General features: G+C 38.7%; 2 protein-coding genes across 9 annotated transcripts in view; one reads left to right on the top strand and one right to left on the bottom strand.

Moving 5' to 3' along the window:
* Window positions 1-14,652, top strand: part of SACS (sacsin molecular chaperone) — a 102,530-nt gene extending 87,878 nt beyond the window's left edge. For all 5 annotated transcript variants that reach the window (XM_035302338.3, XM_035302335.3, XM_035302336.3 and 2 more), the window contains one exon: window positions 1,802-14,652. In XM_035302338.3, the coding sequence (XP_035158229.2) occupies window positions 1,802-13,356 (11,555 nt within the window). In that variant the 3' untranslated portion in view covers window positions 13,357-14,652. The remainder of the gene's footprint in view (window positions 1-1,801) is intronic.
* Window positions 14,653-15,305: 653 nt separating this feature from the next.
* Window positions 15,306-27,644, bottom strand: part of SGCG (sarcoglycan gamma) — a 149,957-nt gene continuing 137,618 nt past the window's right edge. For 2 of the 4 annotated variants that reach the window (XM_078375173.1, XM_002748898.6), the window contains exons 7-8: window positions 23,286-23,409; window positions 15,306-19,093 (exon numbers count right to left, since the gene is read on the bottom strand). In XM_078375173.1, the coding sequence (XP_078231299.1) occupies window positions 18,920-19,093; window positions 23,286-23,409 (298 nt within the window). In that variant the 3' untranslated portion in view covers window positions 15,306-18,919. The remainder of the gene's footprint in view (window positions 19,094-23,285; window positions 23,410-27,644) is intronic. The other 2 variants (XM_078375174.1, XM_078375175.1) reach the window with 1 other exon arrangement.

Below are 27,644 nucleotides of genomic sequence, written 5' to 3'. Positions count from 1 at the left end.
CCAGCTAATTTTTTTTTTTTTTTTGTATTTTTAGTAGAGACGGGGTTTCACCATGTTGACCAGGATGGTCTCGATCTGTTGACCTCGTGATCCACCCGCCTTGGCCTCCCAAAGTGCTGGGCTTACAGGCTTGAGCCACCGTGCCCGGCCTGCTCTTTTTTTTTTTGAGATGAAGTGTTGCTCTGTCACCCAGGCTGGATTGCAATGGTGCCATCTTGGCTCACTGCAACTTTCACCGCCTGAGTTCAAGCCCTTCTCTGCCTCAGACTCTCAAGTAGCTGGGATTACAGACACCTGCCACTATGCCCAATTTTTTGTATTTTTGTAGAGATGGGGGTTCACCATCTTGGCCAGGCTGGTCTTGAACTCCTGACCTCGTGATCTATATGCCTTGGCCTCACAAAGTGCTTGGGATTAGAGGCATGAGCCACTACGCCCAGCCACTCTTTTAAGAGTCTAGAAGTGATATGTACATAGGGAGAAAATTGAATGTTAGTATCTATACAAGATTGAATTTGAGATGTTTTTTATTTCTCTGGGAAAAACATACCTGTAGATGTATAGTGTTATTTTTTTCATTTTGTTCCTACTGATGTTATAAATGTTATATACTCAGAAATACTACTAAATTCACTTCAAAAGAAAATGTTAATTTCTAGACCAGTGGTTAAAATTAGTAAAAACTGCCCCTACAACCCAAGTAAATATCTTCTTAGTGTTCTAGTTTATCAGACATCCAAAAGTGGAGCTGCTCAGATGCCTTCACGGTACTGCCCTACGTGCTCCCTTTGTTGCCTCCAAATTATTTAATGCAAAAATCCCAGGGCTCTGAAGAGCACACTTTAATAATAAGTAGCTAAGTAAAGGGCCCTTTGGAAAAGTAACAAATATACTCTATATTTGAGCATAAATATAGAGCAGTCTTTAGACTAGAATCTCATTCCCATTGTTTTTCCAGATGAGAGAATTCAAATCCCAGAAAATGAAATGACACTTAAATTAGACATCTGTTTAGTTGTTGAAAGGAAACCATGTAAGTCTCATTGCTGCTCAGCTTCAGAAAGTGCGGCTTCGTGCCCTTCTTCTCTGTAGGTCATGCAGCTGTGTGGCTTCTGGAAACTTGAAGTTAACACAAAATGTCCTTCATACAAGTTGGGTGTCCCTAACTCAAATATCTGAAACCCCGAATGTTCCAAAATCTAAAACAAGTATCTGCATGACACTCAAAAGAAGTGCTCATTGAAGCATTTTGGATTTCAGATTTTTGGATTTGGAATACTCAACTAGTAAGTATAATGTAAATATTCCAAAGTCCAAAAGAGTCAGAAATCCAAAACGTTTCTGGTCACAATCATTCAGATAAGGGATACTTGGCATTTATTGGGTTTGCTTATCAATTTTTACCTTTCAATGAAAAGGTTCTTATATAAGTTTTATCTGCACTCTTCCTTGCTGCTTTTATCTGTGAAAAAATAAGCACTAAACATGGTTTTCCATCTTGATTCCATTTGCAGAACATTATAGAATACTTTAAAAAACATATTTAATTGCATTTTGTATATTTATTTAAAATAAACATTTTCCAGGCAGAATTATTTCTCTCACAGTTTATCATAAATATGGATTTGTATATAGATTTCCTATCACTATTATTTAAAAAATTATTTTGGCCCAGTTTTGCTGAATTTTTACATGTCTCACAACTCGTAGAAAACCTTCCAGTACTATTTTATTTGTGAGAATAAAAAGCTATTACAGTAGAATTATATGTATTTATAACATTTCTGTGTATGATTTACAGGAAGACCATGTACTCAGCTGCAGCTTCTAAATCCAGAACGATTTGCACGTCTTATCAAAGAAGTAATGAATACATTCTGGCCTGGCAGAGAGTTGATCGTTCAATGGTATCCATTTGATGAAAACAGAAATCACCCAACTGTTTCATGGCTTAAGATGGTTTGGAAGAATCTTTATATACATTTTTCTGAGGATTTGACTTTGTTTGATGAGATGCCACTTATCCCCAGAACTATACTAGAGGAAGGTCAGGCATGTGTGGAACTCATTAGACTCAGGATTCCATCATTAGTCATTTTAGACGATGAATCTGAAGCACAGCTTCCAGAATTTTTAGCAGACATTGTACAAAAACTTGGAGGGATTGTCCTTAAAAAATTAGATGCATCTATACAACATCCACTTATTAAAAAATACATTCATTCACCATTACCAAGTGCTGTTTTGCAGATAATGGAGAAGATACCATTGCAGAAATTGTGTAATCAAATAACTTCACTACTTCCAACACACAAAGATGCCCTGAGGAAGTTCTTGGCTAGTTTAACTGATAGCAGTGAGAAAGAGAAAAGAATAATTCAAGAATTGGCAATATTCAAACGCATTAACCATTCTTCTGGTCAGGGAATTTCTTCTTATACAAAATTGAAAGGTTGTAAAGTCTTACACCATACTGCCAAACTCCCAGCAGATCTGCGACTTTCTATTTCAGTAATAGACAGTAGTGATGAAGCTACTATTCGCTTGGCAAACATGTTGAAAATAGACCAATTAAAGACCACTAGCTGCTTAAAGCTTCTTTTAAAAGATATTGAAAATGCATTTTATTCACATGAAGAGGTAACACAGCTTATGTTATGGATCCTTGAGAATCTGTCTTCTCTTAAAAATGAGAATCCAAACGTGCTTGAGTGGTTAACGCCATTAAAATTCATCCAGATTTCACAGGAACAGATGGTATCAGCTGGCGAACTCTTTGACCCTGATATAGAAGTACTAAAGGATCTCTTTTATAATGAAGAAGGAACTTATTTCCCACCCTCAGTTTTTACCTCACCAGATACTCTTCATTCGTTAAGACAGATTGGTTTAAAAAACGAAGCCAGTCTTAAAGAGAAGGATGTTGTGCAAGTGGCAAAAAAAATTGAAGCCTTACAGGTCAGTTCTTGTCCAGATCAGGATGTTCTTCTGAAGAAAGCCAAAACCCTCCTACTGGTTTTAAATAAGAATCACACACTGTTGCAATCATCTGAAGGAAAGATGACATTAAAGAAAATAAAATGGGTTCCAGCCTGCAAGGAAAGGCCTCCAAATTACCCAGGCTCTTTAGTCTGGAAAGGAGATCTCTGTAGTCTCTGTGCACCACCAGATATGTGTGATGTAAGCCATGCAATTCTCGTTGGCTCCTCACTTCCTCTGGTTGAAAGTATCCATGTAAACCTGGAAAAAGCATTAGGGATTTTCACAAAACCTAGCATTAGTGCTGTCTTAAAACACTTTAAAATTGTTGTTGATTGGTATACTTCAAAAACTTTTAGTGATGAAGACTACTATCAATTCCAGCATATTTTGCTTGAAATTTATGGATTCATGCATGATCATCTAAATGAAGGGAAAGATTCTTTCAAAGCCTTAAAATTTCCATGGGTTTGGACTGGCAAAAAATTTTGTCCACTTGCCCAAGCTGTGATTAAACCAATCCATGATCTTGACCTTCAGCCTTATTTGCATAATGTACCTAAAACCATGGCAAAATTCCACCAACTATTTAAGGTCTGTGGTTCAATAGAGGAGTTGACATCAGATCACATTTCCATGGTTATTCAGAAGATATATCTCAAAAGTGACCAAGATCTCAGTGAACAAGAAAGCAAGCAAAATCTTCATCTTATGTTGAATATTATCAGATGGCTTTATAGCAATCAGATTCCAGCAAGCCCCAACACACCAGTTCCTATACATCATAGCAAAAATCCTTCTAAACTTATCATGAAGCCAATTCACGAATGCTGTTATTGTGACATTAAAGTTGACGACCTTAATGACTTACTTGAAGATTCTGTGGAACCAATCATTTTGGTGCACGAGGACATACCCATGAAAACTGCAGAATGGCTAAAAGTTCCATGCCTTAGTACAAGACTGATAAACCCTGAAAACATGGGATTTGAGCAGTCAGGACAAAGAGAACCACTTACTGTAAGAATTAAAAATATTCTAGAAGAATACCCTTCAGTATCAGATATTTTTAAAGAACTACTTCAGAATGCTGATGATGCAAATGCAACAGAATGCAGTTTCTTGATTGACATGAGAAGAAATATGGACATAAGAGAGAACCTCCTAGACCCAGGGATGGCAGCTTGTCATGGACCTGCTTTATGGTCATTCAATAATTCTCAATTCTCAGATTCAGATTTTGTGAACATAACTAGGTTAGGAGAATCTTTAAAAAGGGGAGAAGTTGACAAAGTTGGAAAGTTTGGTCTTGGATTTAATTCTGTGTACCATATCACTGACATTCCCATCATTATGAGTCGGGAATTTATGATAATGTTCGATCCAAACATAAACCATATCAGTAAACACATTAAAGACAAATCCAATCCTGGGATAAAAATTAATTGGAGTAAACAACAGAAAAGACTTAGGAAGTTTCCTAATCAGTTCAAACCATTTATAGATGTTTTTGGCTGTCAGTTACCTTTGACTGTAGAAGCACCTTACAGCTATAATGGAACTCTTTTCCGACTGTCCTTCAGAACTCAACAGGAAGCAAAAGTGAGTGAAGTTAGTAGTACCTGCTATAATACAGCAGATATTTATTCTCTTGTGGATGAATTTAGTCTTTGTGGACACAGGCTTATCATTTTCACTCAGAGTGTAAACTCAATGTATTTGAAGTATTTGAAAATTGAGGAAAGCAACCCCAGCTTAGCACAAGATACAGTAATAATTAAAAAAAAATCCTGCTCTTCCAAAGCATTGAACACACCTGTCTTAAGTGTTTTAAAAGAGGCTGCTAAGCTCATGAAGACTTGCAGCAGCAGTAATAAAAAGCTTCCCAGTGATGAACCTAAGTCATCTTGCATTCTTCAGATCACAGTGGAAGAATTTCACCATGTGTTCAGAAGGATTGCTGATTTACAGTCGCCTCTTTTTAGAGGTCCAGATGATGACCCAGCTGCTCTCTTTGAAATGGCCAAGTCTGGCCAATCAAAAAAGCCAGCAGATGAGTTGTCACAAAAAACAGTAGAGTGTACCACGTGGCTTCTGTGTACTTGCATGGACACAGGAGAGGCTCTGAAGTTTTCCTTGAGTGAGAGTGGAAGAAGACTCGGACTGGTTCCATGTGGGGCAGTAGGAGTTCTGCTGTCAGAAATCCAGGACCAGAAGTGGACTGTGAAACCACACATTGGGGAGGTGTTTTGCTATTTACCTTTACGAATAAAAACAGGCTTGCCAGTTCACATCAATGGGTGCTTTGCTGTTACTTCAAATAGGAAAGAAATCTGGAAGACAGATACAAAAGGACGGTGGAATACCACGTTCATGAGACATGTTATTGTTAAAGCTTACTTACAGGCACTGAGTGTCTTACGGGACCTGGCCACTAGTGGGGAGCTAATGGATTATACTTACTATGCAGTGTGGCCTGATCCTGATTTAGTTCATGATGATTTTTCTGTAATTTGCCAAGGATTTTATGAAGATATAGCTCACGGAAAAGGGAAAGAATTGACCAGAGTCTTCTCTGATGGGTCTACTTGGGTTTCCATGAAGAATGTAAGATTTCTAGATGATGCTATACTTAAAAGAAGAGATGTTGGTTCAGCAGCCTTCAAGATATTTTTGAAATACCTCAAGAAGACTGGGTCCAAAAACCTTTGTGCTGTTGAACTTCCTTCTTCAGTAAAATTAGGATTTGAAGAAGCTGGCTGTAAACAGATACTACTTGAAAACACATTTTCAGAGAAACAGTTTTTTTCTGAAGTTTTTTTTCCAAATATTCAAGAAATTGAAGCAGAACTTAGAGATCCTTTAATGATTTTTGTTCTAAATGAAAAAGTTGATGAGTTCTCAGGAATTCTTCGTGTTACTCCATGTATTCCTTGTTCCTTGGAGGGGCATCCTTTGGTTTTGCCATCAAGATTGATCCACCCTGAAGGACGAGTTGCAAAGTTATTTGATATTAAAGATGGAAGATTCCCTTATGGTTCTACTCAGGATTATCTCAATCCTATTATTTTGATTAAACTAGTTCAGTTAGGTATGGCAAAAGATGATATTTTATGGGATGATATGCTAGAACGTGCAGAGTCAGTAGCTGAAATTAATAAAAGTGATCATGTTGCTGCATGCCTAAGAAGTAGTATCCTATTGAGTCTTATTGATGAGAAACTAAAAATAAGGGATCCTAGAGCAAAGGACTTTGCTGCAAAATATCAAAAAATCCCCTTCCTTCCATTTCTGACAAAACCAGCGGGTTTTTCTTTGGACTGGAAAGGTAACAGTTTTAAGCCTGAAACCATGTTTGCAGCAACTGACCTTTATACAGCTGAACATCAAGATATAGTTTGTCTTTTGCAACCTATTCTAAATGAAAATTCCCATTCCTTTAGAGGTTGTGGTTCAGTATCATTGGCTGTTAAAGAGTTTTTGGGATTACTTAAGAAGCCAACAGTTGATCTGGTTGTAAACCAATTGAAAGAAGTGGCAAAATCAGTTGATGATGGAATTACACTGTACCAGGAGAATATCACCAATGCTTGCTACAAATACCTTCATGAAGCCATGATGCAAAATGAAATCACTAAGATATCAATTATTGATAAGTTAAAACCCTTTAGCTTCATTCTAGTTGAGAATGCATATGTTGACTCAGAAAAAGTTTCTTTTCATTTAAATTTTGAGGCAGCACCATATCTTTATCAGTTGCCTAATAAATATAAAAATAATTTCCGTGAACTTTTTGAAAATGCAGGTGTGAGGCAGTCATTCACTGTTGAAGATTTTGCTCTTGTTTTGGAATCTATTGATCAAGAAAGAGGAACAAAGCAAATAACAGAAGAGAATTTTCAGCTTTGTCGACGAATAATCAGTGAAGGAATATGGAGCCTCATTAGAGAAAAGAAACAAGAATTTTGTGAGAAAAATTATGGCAAGATATTATTGCCAGATACTAATCTTACGCTTCTCCCTGCTAAATCGTTATGTTACAATGATTGCCCTTGGATAAAAGTAAAGGATACCACTGTAAAATATTGTCATGCTGATATACCCAGGGAAGTAGCGGTAAAACTAGGAGCAGTCCCAAAGCGACACAAAGCCTTAGAAAGATATGCATCCAATGTCTGTTTTACAACACTTGGCACGGAATTTGGACAGAAAGAAAAATTGACCAGCAGAATTAAGAGCATCCTTAATGCATATCCTTCTGAAAAGGAAATGTTGAAAGAGCTTCTTCAGAATGCTGATGATGCAAAGGCGACAGAAATATGTTTTGTGTTTGATCCTAGACAGCATCCAGTTGATAGAATATTTGATGATAAGTGGGCCCCACTGCAAGGACCAGCACTTTGTGTGTACAACAATCAGCCATTTACAGAAGATGATGTTAGAGGAATCCAGAATCTTGGAAAAGGCACGAAAGAAGGAAATCCTTATAAAACTGGACAATATGGAATAGGATTCAATTCTGTGTATCATATCACAGACTGCCCATCTTTTATTTCTGGCAATGACATCCTGTGTATTTTTGATCCTCATGCCAGATATGCACCAGGGGCCACATCCATTAGTCCTGGACGCATGTTTAGAGATTTGGATGCAGATTTTAGGACACAGTTCTCGGATGTTCTGGATCTTTATCTGGGAACCCACTTTAAACTGGATAATTGCACAATGTTCAGATTTCCTCTTCGTAATGCAGAAATGGCAAAAGTTTCAGAAATTTCATCTGTTCCAGCATCAGACAGAATGGTCCAGAATCTTTTGGACAAATTACGCTCAGATGGGGCAGAACTTCTAATGTTTCTTAATCACATGGAAAAAATTTCTATTTGTGAAATAGTTAAAAGTACTGGAGCTCTAAATGTGCTGTATTCAGTGAAGGGCAAAATCACAGATGGAGACAGATTAAAAAGGAAACAGTTTCATGCATCTGTAATTGATAGTGTTACTAAAAAGAGGCAGCTTAAAGACATACCAGTTCAACAGATAACATACACTATGGATACCGAGGACTCTGAAGGAAATCTGACTACATGGCTAATTTGTAATAGATCAGGTTTTTCAAGTATGGACAAAGTATCTAAGAGTGTCATATCAGCCCACAAGAATCAAGATATTACTCTTTTCCCACGTGGTGGAGTAGCTGCTTGTATTACCCACAACTATAAAAAACCCCATAGGGCCTTCTGCTTTCTGCCTCTCTCTTTGGAGACTGGGCTGCCATTTCATGTGAATGGCCACTTTGCACTAGACTCAGCCAGAAGGAACCTGTGGCGTGATGATAATGGAGTTGGTGTTCGAAGTGACTGGAATAACAGTTTAATGACAGCATTAATAGCTCCTGCATATGTTGAATTGCTAATACAGTTAAAAAAACGGTATTTCCCTGGTTCTGATCCAACATTATCAGTTTTACAGAACACCCCTATTCATGTTGTAAAGGACACTTTAAAGAAGTTTTTATCATTTTTCCCAGTTAACCGTCTTGATCTACAGCCAGATTTATATTGTCTAGTGAAAGCACTTTACAGTTGCATTCACGAAGACATGAAACGTCTTTTGCCTGTTGTGCGAGCTCCAAATATTGATGGCTCTGACTTGCACTCTGCAGTTATAATTACTTGGATCAATATGTCTACTTCAAATAAAACTAGGCCATTTTTTGACAATTTACTACAGGATGAATTACAACACCTTAAAAATGCAGATTATAATATCACCACACGCAAAACAGTGGCAGAGAATGTCTATAGACTGAAACATCTCCTTTTAGAAATTGGTTTCAACTTGGTTTATAACTGTGATGAAACTGCTAATCTTTACCACTGTCTTATAGATGCAGATATTCCTGTTAGTTATGTGACCCCTGCTGATATCAGATCTTTTTTGATGACATTTTCCTCTCCTGATACTAATTGCCATATTGGGAAGCTGCCTTGTCGTCTCCAGCAGACTAATCTAAAACTTTTTCATAGTTTAAAACTTTTAGTTGATTATTGTTTTAAAGATGCAGAAGAAAATGAGATTGAAGTTGAGGGACTGCCCCTTCTTATTACACTGGACAGTGTTTTGCAAACTTTTGATGCAAAGCGACCCAAGTTTCTGACAACATACCATGAATTGATTCCATCCCGCAAAGACTTGTTTATGAATACATTATATTTGAAATATAGTAATATTTTATTGAACTGTAAAGTTGCAAAAGTGTTTGACATTTCCAGCTTTGCTGATTTGTTATCCTCTGTGTTGCCTCGAGAATATAAGACCAAAAGTTGCACAAAGTGGAAAGACAATTTTGCAAGTGAGTCTTGGCTTAAGAATGCATGGCATTTTATCAGCGAGTCTGTAAGTGTGAAAGAAGATCAGGAAGAAACAAAACCAAAATTTGACATTGTTGTGGATACTCTAAAAGACTGGGCATTGCTTCCAGGAACAAAGTTTACTGTTTCAGCCAACCAGCTTGTGGTTCCTGAAGGAGATGTTCTGCTTCCTCTCAGCCTTATGCACATTGCAGTTTTTCCAAATGCCCAGAGTGATAAAGTTTTTCATGCTCTAATGAAAGCTGGCTGTATTCAGCTTGCTTTGAACAAAATCTGTTCCAAAGACAGCACGTTTGTTCCTCTGTTGTCGTGTCACACGGCAAATATAGAGAGCCCCACAAGCATTTTGAAGGCTCTACATTATATGGTCCAAACATCAACATTTAGAACGGAAAAATTAGTAGAAAATGACTTTGAAGCACTTTTGATGTATTTCAACTGCAATTTGAATCATTTGATGTCCCAAGATGACATAAGAATTTTAAAGTCACTTCCATGCTATAAATCCATCAGTGGCCGCTATGTGAGCATTGCAAAATTTGGAACATGTTACGTACTTACAAAAAGTATCCCTTCAGCTGAAGTGGAAAAATGGACACAATCATCATCATCTGCATTTCTTGAAGAAAAAATACACTTAAAAGAACTATATGAGGTGATTGGTTGTGTACCTGTAGATGATCTTGAGGTATATTTGAAACACCTCTTACCAAAAATTGAAAATCTCTCTTATGATGCAAAATTAGAGCACTTGATCTATCTTAAGAATAGATTATCAAGTGCTGAGGAATTATCAGAGATTAAGGAACAACTTTTTGAAAAACTGGAAAGTTTATTGATAATCCATGATGCCAACAGTAGACTAAAGCAAGCAAAGCAGTTCTATGATAGAACCGTGAGAGTTTTTGAAGTTATGCTTCCTGAAAAATTGTTTATTCCTAAAGATTTCTTTAAGAAATTGGAACAACTTATAAAACCCAAAAATCATGTTACATTTATGACATCCTGGGTGGAATTCTTAAGAAATATTGGATTAAAATATATACTTTCTCAGCAGCAGTTGTTACAATTTGCTAAGGAAATCAGTGTGAGGGCTAATACAGAAAATTGGTCCAAAGAAACTTTGCAAAATACAGTTGATATCCTTCTCCATCATATATTCCAAGAACGAATGGATTTGTTATCTGGGAATTTTCTGAAAGAACTGTCTTTAATACCATTCTTATGTCCTGAGCGGGCCCCCGCAGAATTCATTAGATTTCATCCTCAATATCAAGAGGTAAATGGAACACTTCCTCTTATAAAGTTCAATGGAGCACAGGTAAATCCAAAATTCAAGCAATGTGATGTACTTCAGCTGTTATGGACATCCTGCCCTATTCTTCCAGAGAAAGCTACACCCTTGAGCATCAAAGAACAGGAAGGTAGTGATCTTGGTCCACAAGAACAGCTTGAACAAGTTTTAAATATGCTTAATGTTAACCTGGATCCTCCTCTTGATAAGGTCATCAATAACTGCAGAAACATATGCAACATAACAACTTTGGATGAAGAAATGGTAAAAACTAGAGCAAAAGTTTTAAGGAGCATATATGAATTCCTTAGTGCAGAAAAAAGAGAATTTCGTTTTCAATTGCGAGGGGTTGCTTTTGTGATGGTAGAAGATGGTTGGAAACTTCTGAAGCCTGAGGAGGTAGTGATAAATCTAGAATATGAATCTGATTTTAAACCTTATTTGTACAAGCTACCTTTAGAACTTGGCACATTTCACCAGTTGTTCAAACACTTAGGTACTGAAGATATTATTTCAACTAAACAGTATGTTGAAGTGTTGAGCCGTATATTTAAAAATTCTGAAGGTAAACAATTAGATCCTAATGAAATGCGTACAGTTAAGCGAGTAGTTTCTGGTCTATTCAAGAGTCTACAGAATGATTCAGTCAAGGTGAGGGGTGATCTGGAGAATGTACGAGATCTTGCACTTTACCTCCCAAGCCAAGATGGTAGATTGGTAAAGTCAAGCATCTTAGTGTTTGATGATGCACCACATTATAAAAGTAGAATCCAGGGGAATATTGGTGTGCAAATGTTGGTTGATCTCAGCCAATGCTACTTAGGGAAAGACCATGGATTTCATACTAAATTGATAATGCTCTTTCCTCAAAAACTTAGACCTCGATTATTGAGCAGTATACTTGAAGAACAGTTAGACGAAGAGACTCCCAAAGTTTGTCAGTTTGGAGCATTGTGTTCTCTTCAAGGAAGATTGCAGTTACTCTTGTCTTCTGAACAGTTCATTACAGGACTAATTAGAATTATGAAGCATGAAAATGATAATGCTTTTCTGGCCAATGAAGAAAAAGCCATAAGACTTTGCAAAGCTTTAAGAGAGGGATTGAAAGTGTCCTGTTTCGAAAAGCTTCAAACAACATTAAGAGTGAAAGGATTTAATCCAATTCCCCACAGTAGAAGTGAAACTTTTGCTTTTTTGAAACGATTTGGGAATGCAGTCATCCTGCTCTACATTCAACATTCAGACAGTAAAGATATTAATTTCCTGTTAGCACTGGCAATGACTCTTAAATCAGCAACTGACAATTTGATTTCTGATACTTCATATTTAATTGCTATGCTAGGATGCAATGATATTTACAGGATCGGTGAGAAACTTGACAGTTTAGGAGTGAAATATGACTCTTCAGAGCCGTCAAAGCTGGAACTTCCAATGCCTGGTACACCAATTCCTGCTGAAATTCATTACACTCTTCTTATGGACCCAATGAATGTTTTCTACCCGGGAGAATACGTTGGGTACCTTGTTGATGCTGAAGGTGGTGATATCTATGGATCATACCAGCCAACATACACATACGCAATTATCGTACAAGAAGTTGAAAGAGAAGATGCTGACAATTCTAGTTTTCTAGGAAAGATATATCAGATTGATATTGGTTATAGTGAATATAAAATAGTTAGCTCTCTTGATCTGTATAAGTTTTCAAGACCTGACGAAAGCTCTCAAAGCAGAGACAGTGCTCCTTCTACACCAACCAGCCCTACTGAGTTCCTTGCCCCTGGTCTGCGAAGTATTCCTCCTCTTTTTTCTGGCAGAGAGAGCCACAAAACTTCTTCAAAACATCAGTCCCCCAAAAAGCTTAAGGTTAATTCTTTACCAGAAGTCTTAAAAGAAGTGACTTCTGTGGTGGAGCAAGCATGGAAGCTTCCAGAATCAGAACGAAAAAAGATTATTAGGCGGTTGTATTTGAAATGGCATCCTGACAAAAATCCAGAGAACCATGACATTGCCAATGAAGTTTTTAAACATTTGCAGAATGAAATCAACAGATTAGAAAAACAGGCTTTTCTAGATCAAAATGCAGACAGGGCCTCTAGACGAACGTTTTCAACCTCAGCATCCCGATTTCAGTCAGACAAGTACTCATTTCAGAGATTCTATACTTCATGGAATCAAGAAGCAACGAGCCATAAATCTGAAAGACAGCAGCAAAACAAAGAAAAATGCCCGCCTTCAGCTGGACAGACTTACTCTCAAAGATTCTTTGTTCCTCCCACTTTCAAGTCGGTTGGCAATCCAGTGGAAGCACGCAGATGGCTAAGACAAGCCAGAGCAAACTTCTCAGCTGCCAGGAATGACCTTCATAAAAATGCCAATGAGTGGGTGTGCTTTAAATGCTACCTTTCTACCAAGTTAGCTTTGATTGCAGCTGACTATGCTGTGAGGGGAAAGTCTGATAAAGATGTAAAACCAACTGCACTTGCTCAGAAAATAGAGGAATATAGTCAGCAACTTGAAGGACTGACAAATGATGTTCACACATTGGAAGCTTATGGTGTAGACAGTTTAAAAACAAGGTATCCTGATTTGCTTCCTTTTCCTCAGATTCCAAATGACAGGTTCACTTCTGAGGTTGCTATGAGGGTGATGGAATGTACTGCCTGTATCATAATAAAACTTGAAAATTTTATACAACAAAAAGCGTGAAGGTATTTAAAGAAAAAAAAAAGAGGTAGATCTTGAATGTGTTGTAGCACAAATATAAATTGCTGTACTTCATTAAGCTTCATTGCCAGTTAGCTAGGAATTGTGAAGCACATTGCAGATTGTTTTGGGAGGATTCTGCAATGAGTTGTTAACATGAGTACCAACAGAAAACCTTAACTGAATCTAAAACTATTTTGAAGATGGTGGTGAGTTGCAGAATAGCTAGATAGATTTGAATGATTGGGATGGCACATTATTGAACTGCACTTTATATAACCAAAGCTTAGCAGTTTGTTAGATAAGAGTCTATGTATGTCTCTGGTTAAGATGAAATAATTTTATGTTTTTAACATGGTATTTTTGAAGGAGCTAATGAAACACTGGATATATCATTGGTTTAAACATGTAAGGGGAATTAAGTCTTTGTAGTTTGTCATTTTTTTAAGTAGATCCTCTTGGATGCATTATTTTCTTATCAGCTGGCTCTGATTATGAATTTGTTGCAATTTTATGTCATACTCAGCGCATCTAAAAAATGGTACAGTATTTTGATCCTATTACTTGATTAAGAGTGTGAAGGTAGTACTTTTTAGAGTGCACTGAGTGCACTTTACATCTTTATTTAAGTTTTTTTAACATCTTATGTTTACAGGCTTCCTGTTTCATGAAGATAGCAATGGAAAACTCAAAATGGTGGCAGTTCTTATTACCAGGTGTTAGTATTGTTTCTGTAAACTGCTTTCCAGGACAACATTTATTAACTGTTAGAACACTTGCTTTATGTTTGTGTGTACATATTTTCCACAAATGTCATAATTTATATAGTGTGGTTGAACAGGATGCAATCTTTTGTTGTCTAAAGGTGCTGCCGTTAAAAACTTCTTTCAATATGGCACTTAGTGGAGTTTTTTTTCACTTTAAAAACTAAAAATTGTTAAAAATCATCTACTGGTTTATAATTAGCAGCTTATATGTCCCCATGAATGATTAGAACTGACATTTGATTCATGTTTGTCTCACCATACATAAAATATGTTTACCTTAACATATTTTTTTGCAGAATGTAAAAGAAAGGTAATGAAAATTAGTTTATGGGAGTGTACTGGCTGTAAATGATGCTAAATATATTTTATGCAATTAAGGGCTTACAGAAAATGTTAAAACATTTTTTACTTTTATTGGTAATAGGAATGTTTGCACCTCCACATTGTATTGCTTCTGGATGTGAATCATGTAATTATTTCTGCTGTTATATTAAGTGCCATACTTTTAATAAAGCAAAATGTACAGATGAAATCATCATAATGGGTATTTCCTGAGAAACAGTTCACTGGAAATCAAACTTAACATCTTAATATTAAGTTTCAATGTGTGTGTTTATTGGAAATATTAGGAAAATATTTTCTTGTATATTTTCATGCTGGAATTTTAGCAGATTTATTTTCTAGGATTAATAGAATATAAAGTGCTTGTTATATAGTAGATTTAGGTGCTCATTGATTTAGTTGAGTTTATGTCACCTTTTTAGAGAATCAGATTAGTTGATATATATGGCCTATATGTGTTTGGAAACAGATACATTAAATATTTTTTTTTCCTGTAGGTAGAGGCTGACTTGATATTCTCCTTGCCTCAGTGGACAGCTGCATAGCTGGGACTAATTCACGCTTTAGTACTGACAGATATGAGTTCTTCATCTTTATAGTTGAGGCACAAGTCTTCAAAGTTAGGCAGATGAGGGCTAAGAGTGCTCTCTGTTCTGGAGCTACCTGAATTCTGCATCTTCAGCTTTATTTAAAGTACTTGCTGCCTCAAAGCTCCAATTCTGCACTTAGATTTTATTGCTTTTGAATATTAAAATTTACACAGAAAACCTCATTTGGCCTTGATGATAGTTGCTCTAGTTGGAGTTTTGTGATTTTTCCAGGCTTAAAAAAGACCCACACAGGTTCATAATCCCATATATGAAACCCTTAATGTGTCTCATAATTTTATTTTAGAAAGTTAATACAAGTATATATAACTTTTTAATGAAGTGCTCCCACCACGGTCAGGCTGTACCTGTAATCAAACGCATTAGTATTTCTGCAGTGAAGTCTATGAGGGTTCACACTAAATTGAATACATAGACCTGAGAAGTAGCCTTACGTAATTCGAGTCAGCTTTGCCACCAATAGTTTATAGCAGACTCATATGAAAATTTTCACTTTTTGAAGCATTTTAGATTTTGAAATTGAAGTTAAGGAATTTTGGACCTGAACTATTTTGCTATTCTATGCTTCCCCCACCTTTACCATAGTTTACTTTTCTTTTAAAAAGACAATGGAAGCTGTTTACTGGCGCGTGGATCAGCTGCTCCTGAGTAGAGTAGCATGCAGTCTAGGAAAGGCATGGAGCAGCATCTGTACTCGGGAGCAGGCTCTCTGCTGCAGAGGCTCCAGGGACAGGGCGTCCCCAGCAGGATGGCTCAATTGTTCATAGTCTCTGTGAGGAAACAAGTGAAAAACTTGCACCATACAATTAGTTAACAGAGCCCGGAGTGCTGAGAGCTCAAAAATGATTTGGGCAAAATCTTAAAATAGTATTTAACAAAATGAAGAGGAGTTGTTCACAGGTCTGATTTTGGGATGAATGGGATTTACTTGTTTCATTAGTTCCAGTTGACATTTTTGGTAGTTTAAATGTTTTGTAGATCTCAAGGATGACATTTATAGTGCTGGTAGAAAATAGCAATTATAGAAACATATTTGAAGTGGAATTTAGTATGTGAAGAAAACTGCTAAAGCCAAGTGAGAGGTGATGTTTCAAATCAAAGAAGGGTTCACAAAGCTACATAAGCAGACACAACCTGAAAACCATTAGGATTCTGCCCTTTCAGAAGACCTTCTACCCTCATTCCCTGTTTTCCATAGGAGCAAAGACTTTACCTATTGGGTGACCTGGTGGGGTTGGCGGGGGAACCCAACACACATGGCTTGACTCTTTTAATGTGAATTTGGCTGCCCTCAGAGAAGGCCTATGTTCGTCCTCCTCATGAGTGGCTACAGAAGTTGGGAACCTTTAGTTTTGCCTGTGACCAGAGTGGTTTGTGTTTTATTCAGCTGTGAAGTATTAGGAAGTCCATTTTGCTGCAAACCAGCTATCTTTATTATTACAGCATGATGGTAGTAGATTTTATCTTCATCTTTTTTACTGTATCTACTCAGTTTATAAATTGGGAAAGAAATAAGTGCTGTTTTTAGATCCCTAATATAGCAACACTCAATAGTCTATAATCACATAGTACAATAGGAGTATCAGTCTAAATACCCTGTTACGTATGTTTATAATCATGACCTGATGCCTTCAATAAAAATTTAAATTACATTATATAATATGTTTAAGAAGACATTTATGTAATCCATTTTAGAATATAACTCATCTAAAGCTTTGATTCTAATGAAGGATAAATTTCTTATTCTGGAGAATGCATTTATCAATAACAACTTCTTTCAACATTATTCCATATAGCTAAAGATAAAAAAAAATAGAATAAAAGGTTCTGTTCTCCACACTTTCTAATTGACTACTTTTATTTACCTCACTTTATCATCTACGCACTGTATTTTGGACATATATTATGAGAACCAAGCTAGTTTATAAATGTTTAGTGATCTTGTGTTTTATCAACTGGGCTTGAAGACATGTTTTGCACAAATGGAACAAAATACCAGGAACCATTTACTAGGACAATAGGAATGTCACAGTAAGAAGACAGTTTACTCAGAACTTAACTAAATGGAAAAGGTAAATGCCTATTTATAAGTAAAAACACCCAACCGCCTGTGAAATTGGAGGAACGATACACTCAGTTGAGTTTGCTCTTAACTGCTTGGAAAGCACAGTATTTTTACTTTGAAATTTCAAGTGTTTATGCATTCTAGCAATTTAAACATCAGAGAGTTGTTATAAGTCTATGCTGTTAACATCTTAGCATTAGGAATAAAGAGCTCACTTTTGTACTTTCTCTTGATTCTGAGACTATGGAAATGAATTTGAACTTGTATTTATAGTTATTAATATGTCATGTCATTAGAAAGTTGCAGTGATACACCTGTTTGGAGATTCTTTTTATAATAAGTAAAAACACACCCCACCACTTTTTGTGGTGGAGGGCATTTTACAAAGTAGTGGGTGGTCTATACAAAACGAACCTGTCTTCAGAGGTCACTGTGTCCTATTTGATAGCAACTTATACAGCCAATTGGCACTAAATATTTTCACAAGCTGAGTGTCTTATTTCTATGAAGTTACATCCAGACTTTTGTCTCGTGTAGAGGAAAGCACCACAGACTAGCCCTTTGATCTCGGTAGAGACAAAACCTCTTTGGGCTTCAGTTTCTTTGTCAAATAAGTATTATTCCATCTGTACAATTATCACACAGACAGGTGTTTTGGACACGGATAACACATGAAACTTGAAAAGTGAAAAGAGCTATGCAAATTTAGGGTTATATTTTGGTTTAATTTCAGTAGTGACCATGTGGCCTTGTGACTTGTTCTACTTGAGCCTTTGTCACCAGTAACTTGGGGAAAAATAATACGTACCTTAGAGATGTGTGAAGATGAAAAAAGTAAGACATTCTTCAACTGTGAAGTCTGGGGCCTGGCGCAGTGTCTCATGCCTGTAATCCCAGCACTTTGGGAGGCTGAGGCAGGCAGATCACTAGGTCAGGAGTTCAAGACCAGCCTGACCAACATAGTGAAGCCCTGTCTTGACTAAAAATACAAAAATTAGCCGGGCGTGGTGGCTCGTGCCAGTAGTATCAGCTACTTGGGAGGCTGAGGCAGAATCACTTGAATGCGGGAGGCGGAGGTTATGGTGAGCCGAGATCACACCACTGCGCTCCATCCTGGGCAACAGAGTCAGACTCCATTCAAAAAAACCAAAAAACTGTGAAGTCTGAAAAATGAGGTTGATTTTTATTGCATATTGACTATATACAGAAAGTCTAATTTTGTGTAATTTATTCCTTTGACTACATCTTGAAAATCAGATCAACCTCAAATTTCCTTCAAAACATGAAAGTGTTCTTGTGAAACCTGACATATTTGCATTAAATAGAAGGGAGGATGTTAAGTTTGAGTGCTATAAATGAAACGCTGTATAGAACTTTGGGCATTTTAGTATTGACCAAGGCTACTCTCATGGGGCATTAGATATCCATAGTAGAGCATCATACACGAGCCCCACACAGCAACTCTACACTGCCTGTGTGCCCACACGGACAAGATGAGGGGAGGTGAGGCAGAGAGAAGTCGCAATTGTTTTGGTGAAAATTAATCCAGTGGAAAAACACATTGCTTTTACATTTCTTCAACTTTTGTGTCTCACATCCATGTGCATTTTGAGAGCATGTAGTTTTGTCCAAACACTTTCATTGGCGCATTTTTTTTCTTGAGTTCCTCTGGAAGCATTTACTTCCCATCCACACTGCCTCAGTCTTTCACGATGTCCAGCTGCTCCCCGGGTGTGAGGATCTGGGGCCAGCACTACACAGCTCACTGAGAGGACACAGGCGGCTCAAAGGCAGATGTGGCTGTTCTCTTGGCACGTGGTGCCCACACCAGCCACAGACAGGTACAGCTTCCCATCTGGACACACACAGATTTCGTAGAGTCTCTGCGAGCTGCCAGAGGGACCCCACGTCCCCTGCACCAGCTTGGGTAAGCACACAGTTTCAGCATCAAGCACAAGCTGGTTGGGAGAAGATGACAGGCATTAAGGGAGGGCCATCCTGGTCAACAGCAAATCCCCATTCTCACAAGGTTTCCAATTAGTTTCTTCTCACAGAAAACGAAATAGGCACGAGACTTTATGTAAGTCATTTCAATTATCTGATTCTTTTAAAGCCTTGTTCTATTTTACATGCGGGCTGGGACTTCACAGTTCCTTTCAGTCTAGCTGAGAAATGTGACCCGATTTTGAAAACGTTTCACCTTTACAGTTTTTGTTTTCAATAAACTGGATTACTTTTTAGTTTTGAGATGCTACTTCTAAAAACCCCTTTCAAAATTATTTGTCAAAAACATTAGAATTCTACCAATTTACATTTATCTTGTGACTCACTTTGACTATGTAAAATCCTCTCATCCCCATTAGGATAAAGTACAATCCACTGAAATAGATTCATCTTAATAATCTTTACCTGTGAATGATGAAATGTATCCTGATTTGATTTTCCTATGAGAGGCAATTAAATTCATCCTATTAGCTGGCAGCCATTTCCCTAACTTTTAAATACTATTTGAAACTGCACTACCTCCTTTTAGATGCAGAAAAGCAGTAGACAGATAGACTAAGCCAATTAAAAAGAAATGAAAGCTACTGGATTTTCTGGTCATATGATAATTTAGTTAAACTGAAATGCAAACAAAGAGCCATTGAAATCTTTTTGATAAAGAAATAAGAATTGTCACATCCAGCAGCCAAAGGCTGCCCACTCCAGGACACTCACTTGTTCCAAGGAATTAAACTGAATGTGGGTAGGCATAATCCTGTCCTTGCCAACGAGGCGAGCTCCTTGCTTTAGTTTATGTGGCTGTTATCCTTGCCTTTCAATCTATTAACAACTTGCTGTCTGCTGCACGCATTCCCTGGTGTGGACCCTGGCAGGTGAGGCTTCATCGCACGGCCCCACAGCATCTCGGGCAGCTCTGCTCCCTGCGTGGTCTGGTGCAGTCAGGGTCAAAACAGTCAAATAGGTGTTAGTATGTTTTTCAAGTAGAATCTCTTTAGGTTATTATCCAACAACTCAGGTTCTTTGGGCACTTGCTTTTCACTAACACACTTTCAACTTGTTGGCTTCTGTCTCCTTTCTTGTGGTTAATTGGTCAATTTTTTTCTAGTTGTCATTTTTTTCCCCTACTCCTCCAGCAAACTCTAGCTGGAGCAGTCCACACACTGCCTCCAAAGCTCATCTTTTTTTTTTTTTTTTTTTTTTTGCCTTTATGGGACAATGTTTGTTGAGAAGTTGAAATCTCTTCAATCCTTTGAACTAGCTCCTCGTATTAGGAATATTCATTTTAATTATGGGTCTGGCTATGTGCTACTTGTAAAAATGACTCCTACTTCATGGAAATAAGTACTATTTCAAAAGTAAGGTAAGTTTAAATTTGTGAAGGTAACACATTTTTAAGTGTATAGTAACATGATTTCATAATGCGATTCCAACACACTTGATTTTTATTTCTGCATTTATCTGCTCCTGACATCGTAACTTCATAGGTTATGACTTCAGGGGAAGCAGTGGCTTCCCCTGAAGACGTGTGTTCCACTAGCAGGCTGTCATCTGGTGGGCCCTGCCCACACACTCTGGGGCTGCTCTCACGGCCGACTCCATGATGGCACCATATCCACCTACTCCTTTACTACACCTTCCTGTTAGTATCATAGCAATGCAGTTGCAAAATGTTGGCACCCATATTCCTACAGTAGTGTCTCAAAACCCTGTGACATAATTAAGCAAATATCATGTTTCCTATTTGACAATAAGGAGAAAGGCCCAGAGAGGGTCAGATAAGATTCCTCAATTCAAACAGGTTATGAGGGAATTGATCTAGCACTAGGACTTGGGCTTCCTGACTTCCAGCTGAATCCTCTGCCCACTGCTCCACATTTCGTGTGTAGGGGATCTGTGCCTTGCCACAGGTGCAATGATCTGGCCAGGGCTGGGGAGGAGCCTGGAAACCCATGTGCCCTCTCATTGTACTAACAGCATCCAGGGACATTTTTCCCGCACGGTCATCTGGTGTACGGAGACGCACTTGACAGCAATAACTCAGGCACTCCCTGAGAATGACTCTGTGGTCTAAGAAGAATGTGTGTGTTCAGAGTTCTGAGCTAAAGAGTCTAGGAGGGGCCAACCCAGAGATTTAGTCCACATCTGTGAAGGACATCGGAGCACCTGGCCCATCCCTTTGAACACAGGCCAGATGGCAGATTGAGGTCCTTTGTTTTGGGCTAAATGGAAGTTACTGCTAAGCGGAAGTGTTGTATAACCTGCATGCTTTTATGAACGGGGGCAGCTTTCCAGTCCAGCTCGCTGCTACTGGACCGCCCTGCCTATAAGTCCTCAATAAACCCTAGGTCTGTTCCATGGCTCTGGGTCTCTTCTTCCACCTCTTGGACATGGTACCATCCTTATTCGAGTCAACAGGGCCTGGCATGACAGCCAGGCAATGGTGGCATAAATGAACACAACCTGCCCCACTCACTGCACTCACTGTTGGTAAGACGGAGCTACGTACAGGAGAAATCATGCAGCAGTGGCTTATTTTGAGCACATTCATACATATAAAAATATCTGGGGTTAGGCCAAGAAGATGACATCAGTTATTTGTACAAATCTATAAATATGGCATCATACGATTGGAATGAGCTTATAAGCCAAACCTTGATTTTCTTCTAGACCTTTTAGGAACATCCCAACCATGTCGGTTTTTCTGGCTGACTGAAATTGAGCTTTTCCCTTTTTTTTTTCTAACAAACAAGGTTCTGTTATCGGTATTGAGCAGTGTGTACCCTAAGCCTCATTGTGACGTTGGCTGTGTCAGTGAGATTTTAGTAGCTCCTCCCCTGCTGTCTGCTGTTTCACTTTCCTTGGTTTTAGTTATCTGCTGTCAACCTTGCTCTGGATAATATTAAATGGAAAATTCCAGAAATAATTTAAACACTTTAAATTGCACACCTTTCTGATTAGCATGATGGAATCTTGAGCTGTCCTGCCCAGGACATGAATCATCCCTGTGTCTAGCATCTCCACGCTGTCACGCTCCCAGCCTGCGAATCACTGAGGAGCAGTCTCCACGGTGAGATCCACTGCTAAGTTATTGTGGTGCTTGTGTTCAAGTCACCATTATTTTACTTAAAAATGGCTCCAAAGCACAAGAGCAGTGATGCTTGCACATTGTTATAATCACTCCATTTTTTTTTTGAGACGGAGTTTTGCTCTTGTTGCCCAGGCTGGAGTGCAATGAGATGACCTCAGCTCACCACAACCTCCGCCTCCCGGGTTCAAGTGATTCTCCTGCCTCAGCCTCCTGAGTAGCTGGGATTATAGGCAGGTGCCACCATGCCCAGCTGTTTTTTTTTTTTGTATTTTTAGTAGAGATGGGGTTTCTCCATGTCGGCCAGGCTGGTCTCAAACTTGACCTCAGATGATCTGCCTGCCTCGGCCCCCCAAAGTGCTGGGATTTCAGGCCTGAGCCACTGTGCCTGGCCAATCATTGTTCTTAATATCTTACTGAGCCTGATTTCTAAGTTAAACTTCAGCATAGTATGTATGCCCAGGAACACACAGTGTATGCAGGGTTCAGTACTGTGTTTTTAGGCCTCCACTAGGGGACTTGGAACATATCCCCTGTCCATAAAGGGGGGCAAATATTTCTAGGCTTGAAGTCCCAGGTTTTATCTTTATTGTAGTTGACTTTGAAAAAACACTTATTTTTCATCTTCCATTTTCATTTAAACTGGAAATGCAGCTTTAGCGCAGCACTCTGGGCAATGAAAGGTGACAGTAGTTGTTGGTGGGTGACTCCTAGGGACAGCCATCCCCAAAGAAGCTGGATCCCTAGGAAATGGCAAAATGAACATTCTCTGTAAATTCTGAATGCCTGTAGTGTGTTTTTTCCAACTTGAAAACAACAAGTCACTTGATAGCACAAGTGTCAGTCAAAGAAAGTTGTGTGGATCTAGTACAGAATAATTTTAGCCTTTCTTGGCCCTTCTTTCAAAGCTAAATTGTCTTTTGCTTGCCTTGTTTTGCTACTCTATGACCTTCATAATGTCTTCCTACAAACGAACAGAAATTTAACACTGATAGCTTTACAGACATGATACTCAGGGATAGCATCAGGACATACAGTAGGAGGCTGATCTGTGAACTCACCATTCCATCACTACTATGAAAAACAATATCCATTTGAGAAAGCGCCTCGATTTTCCCAGCGGGAGCTTGAATACGCACGCCCCGTGGGGCATCCATACTTAGACTCCGGGTAGGGGATTCTAATCTGAGATGAGGAAAAGAGGCAAAGGAAAAACAGTATTAAATAAAACCACTCCAGCAATGCCTCAACTTAGCATGGCAAATATGACTAGTAAGGTATATAAATCTTCAAGTCCATTCTCAAATGGCAACACAGTGTGCATTCTTCATCGATAAATTCAGAAATAATGTGAAATAAGAAATAGACTTTATGTCAGTGAAAGTCTATGAGATTAGTATCCTCTAAAAGCTGATGAAAACATTAGGCAGTCCTGGCCAAGTGCGGTGGCTCCCACCTGTAATCCCAGCACTTTGGTAGGCTGACGTGTGTGGATCACGAGGTCAGGAGTTCGATACCAGCCTGACCAACATGGTGAAACCCCATCTATGCTAAAAATATAAAAACTAGCCAGGTGTGATGGCGTATCTGTAATCCCTGCAACTCAGGAGGCTGAGTCAGGAGAATCGCTTGAATCCAGGGGCAGGGGAGGCTGCAGTGAGTGAAGATCGTGTCACTTTACTCTAGCCTGGGCGACAGAGCAAGACTCTGTCTCAAAAAAAAAAAAAAGCAGTCCATGCATGTAGCCGTTTCCAATACTATTTCAAAAGAAAATGCCATTTATGAATGACTATACAAAATTGCTTTCATTGTGTTGCTGGTTAGAGCTCAGTGGCTCTTTGGAGATGTCATCATGGCGCACTGCAGCCTTGAGCGCCTGGGCTCAAGAGATCCTCCTGCCTTGGCCTCTCAAGTAGCTGTGATGGGCTTGTTTTTTTTTTTTTTCAGTTAAAACACCAATTTATTTAGAAAAAAAAGATAGATTTAAGGACAGTACATGCATTTTCCATATGTTCATGAGACAGAATATAAGTTGGTTAGAGTTTTTTTTTTTTTTGACGGAGTTTTGCTCTTGTTGCCCAGGCTGGAGGACAATGGTATGATCTCAGCTCACCACAAACTGCACGCCCCGGGTTCAAGTGATTCTCCTGCCTCAGCCTCCCTAGCAGCTGGGATCACAGGCATGCACTACCACGCCTTGCTAATTTTGTATTTTTAGTAGATATGGGGTTTCTCCATGTTGGTCAGGCTGATCTCGAACGCCCAACCTCAGATGATCAGCCTGCCTTGGCCTTCCAAAGTGCTGGGATTACAGGAGTGAGGTACTGTGCCTGACTGGTCCTTTTTTTTTTTTTTTTTTTAGAAAGATTACAGGGCAAATGGAAAGATTTCATTTGGAAAAAATACTGAACTGATAGAACTGAGGTGAGGGAGGTAGGCCTCAGCTGGCTTCGGTTTTGTAAATTTTATCAGACTCTCCTTGTGGTTAAGCCAGGAATTTAAGACCCAGAGGAACTATCTTACTTGCCCCTGCCTGGAAAAGGCTGTATTTCCACCAGATGGCACAATGTGATCATTTGAAACACTTTTCAGCTGCTCAGCCCAAAGTTTGAAATGCTGATTTCAAAGAAACGCTTCAAGAGCAGTAGGAAGCAGAAGAAACAGAAAAAGATAAGTAATTAGGAAATCCTACCCCCTGTGGGCTAGGGTTTAATAGGAGGAGAGGGGCAGGGAGCAGAGAGAAAGTTGCTTAAGAGAGAAGTACCTGGATAATGAATCTGCACTTAAATTGACTGAACATTTATTTGACAGACTTTTTACACCTGATAAATTGCTCCCTTGTATTGGTGAGTTTTTTTGGTCTATCACTATTTGTTATAGAAGACAAAGTTTCATTTTCTGAGCATGTAAAGTTAGACCTGCTATACATTTTGAAGTCTTACCTTGAGTATGAGAAAATCTTAGACATTTATGGAATGTATTGGTCAAGTTAGGCTGGGGAACACTTTGGTACAGCTCCATGTGCGTGGTCTAGCTGACTGCCTGCCCAGTTTGCTACATATATATATATGTATATATATACATATATATGTATAGACAGAGTCTTACTCTGTTGCCCAGACTAGAGTGTAGTTGGCGGGATCTTGGCTCACTGCAACCTCTGCCTCCCGGGTTCAAGCGATTCTCCTGCCTCAGCCTCCCAAATAGCTGGGATTACAGGTGCTGCCACTGTGCCTGGCTAATTTTTGTGTTTTTAGTAGAGATGGGGTTTCACCATCTTGGCCATGGTGGTCTCGAACTCCTGACCTCATGATCCACCTGCCTAGGCCTTTCAAAGTGCTGGGATTACAGGCATGAGCCACCGTATCTGGCCTCAGTTTGCTATTTGCTGTCTACATTTTTCCTGCATCGAGGAAGGAAAGGAAGGAAGAATACAGAAGCACTTTTAGGCCTGGTCCATTTCAGGCAAACCATCTGTGACCTTGAAGATCCTTCTGAAAGTGAGTCTGTTTCCAAGATCAGTCATTAAACGACAACAAAATGACCTCAACCTGATAATTTACAAGTTTTAATCACATTATAATATGACGCTGCTTGAAGAGCAAACTTCTTACCCTTTGCATTATTTCTAGACTTGGAGATGAGAAATTTCAGTTTAACCTAGATTGAGACATATTTTACAAAAGGCTAAGATTGCTCTGAAGCATACATTTCCATTAACACACTGAACAGTACTCACGTACAAAATAACTTGTTTGCTGTCTTTGTTATATTTTAGTTTGCCAGTTAGATGTCTAAATGCCCTCTTTTTTGAATATGTAAATATATAAATATTTGCTTATGACTTCAATGAAAAGAGTTTTGAACAGTGTCACAGAAATATATCCAAATGCTTATGTGTGTGTGTGCATGTAATATTAAATATATATTATATATAAATCTGTATCCTTCATATAAAATGTTTAGGTCACATCACAGCAGTTGTCTTTTTAGAACATAAGACACTGACTTTGCTTTCAGAATTTGATTCTTTCTTCCTATTACTTCAATTAAAGATGTACACAAAAGACTTGGAAGTTGACTTTGAGAGATCTCACAGTTGATTGGTGTATTAGTCAAGGTTCCCTAGAGGGACAGAACTAATAGGATATATATATCCTGAGATTACAGGCCCCCTAATGGATCTCCTGTATTCCATGCATATTCTTCCTTACCTCCATTGTGGAGTATATATATATAAAGGGGACTTTACTAAGTTTTAACTTAAAAGACCACAAGTTCCCACAATAGGCCGTCTATCAGTTTGAGAAGCAAGGAAAGCCAGTCCGAGTCTCAAAACTGAAGAACTCAGAGTCCAATGTTCGAGGGCAGGAAGAGTCCAGCATGGCAGAAAGATGTAGGCTGGGAGCCTTTTCACATTTTTATGCCTGCATTATATTCGTTCTCCGCTGATTAGATGGTGCCCACCCAGTTAAGGGTGGGTCTGCCTTTCCAAGCCCACTGACGCCAATGTTAATCTCCTTTGGCAACACCCTCACAGACACACCCAGGACCAATACTTTGTATCCTTCAATCCAATCCAGTTGACATTCAGTATTAACCATCACAAATCCACCCCTCGTCAACTTGAACCCATACACATCTCCTGAGATCATACAGAATCTTTGAATAAAGATAATAATGTCAACAGGCACGGTGGCTCAAGCCTGTTATTCCAGCACTTTGGGAGGCTGAGGTGAGTGGAACACCTGAGGTCAGGAGTTCGAGACCAGCCTGGCCAACGTGGTGAAACCCCATCTCTACTAAAAATAAAAAATTAGCAGGGTGTGGTGGCACATGTCTATAGTCCCTGCTACTTGGGAGGCTATAACAGGAGAATTGCTTGAATCTGGGAGGTGGAGGTAGCAGTGAGCCAAGATCGCACCACTGCACTCCAGCCTGGGCAACAGAGTGAGACTGTCTGAAAAAAGAAAACAAAAGATAATAAGGTCATAATTACACCTAACATAATACAACTATTCTTTGTACAACTGGAAATGCACCAATCCCCAATCCAAATACTATTACATAAAGTTAACAATACTTAAATGCTGATATGAAGTCAATAAATCTTATGTCATATGATAAAGGAAACAGAAATAAAGATATTTTCTTAGTACAAGTGTATACATGCACAAACATTTTTTAGCAAAAAAAAAAAAAAAAAGGAGAAAATACTCATGACAATTACAGTCCCCGTTTCTGTAGCTGGTCACGTGGTCGTAGCTGGTGTTGATGATGACCTTCTTCTACCACCCATTCTGTGTTCCCTTTGCCTTCAGCAAGCACCTCAGCAGGTCCTGGTTTTTTTCTGGTGGAGTGACCCAAACCTTCATTCCTGAGGGGTCTGGAACATTTGTAGTCCTGCCTGGATTGGGCTG

The sequence above is a fragment of the Callithrix jacchus genome, chromosome 5, assembly GCF_049354715.1.
Source record: "Callithrix jacchus isolate 240 chromosome 5, calJac240_pri, whole genome shotgun sequence".
In the NCBI taxonomy this organism is placed as follows: Eukaryota; Metazoa; Chordata; class Mammalia; order Primates; family Cebidae; genus Callithrix; species Callithrix jacchus.
The sequence above is the reverse complement of the archived record's forward strand: the minus strand, read 5'-3'. Positions and strand labels throughout refer to the sequence as shown.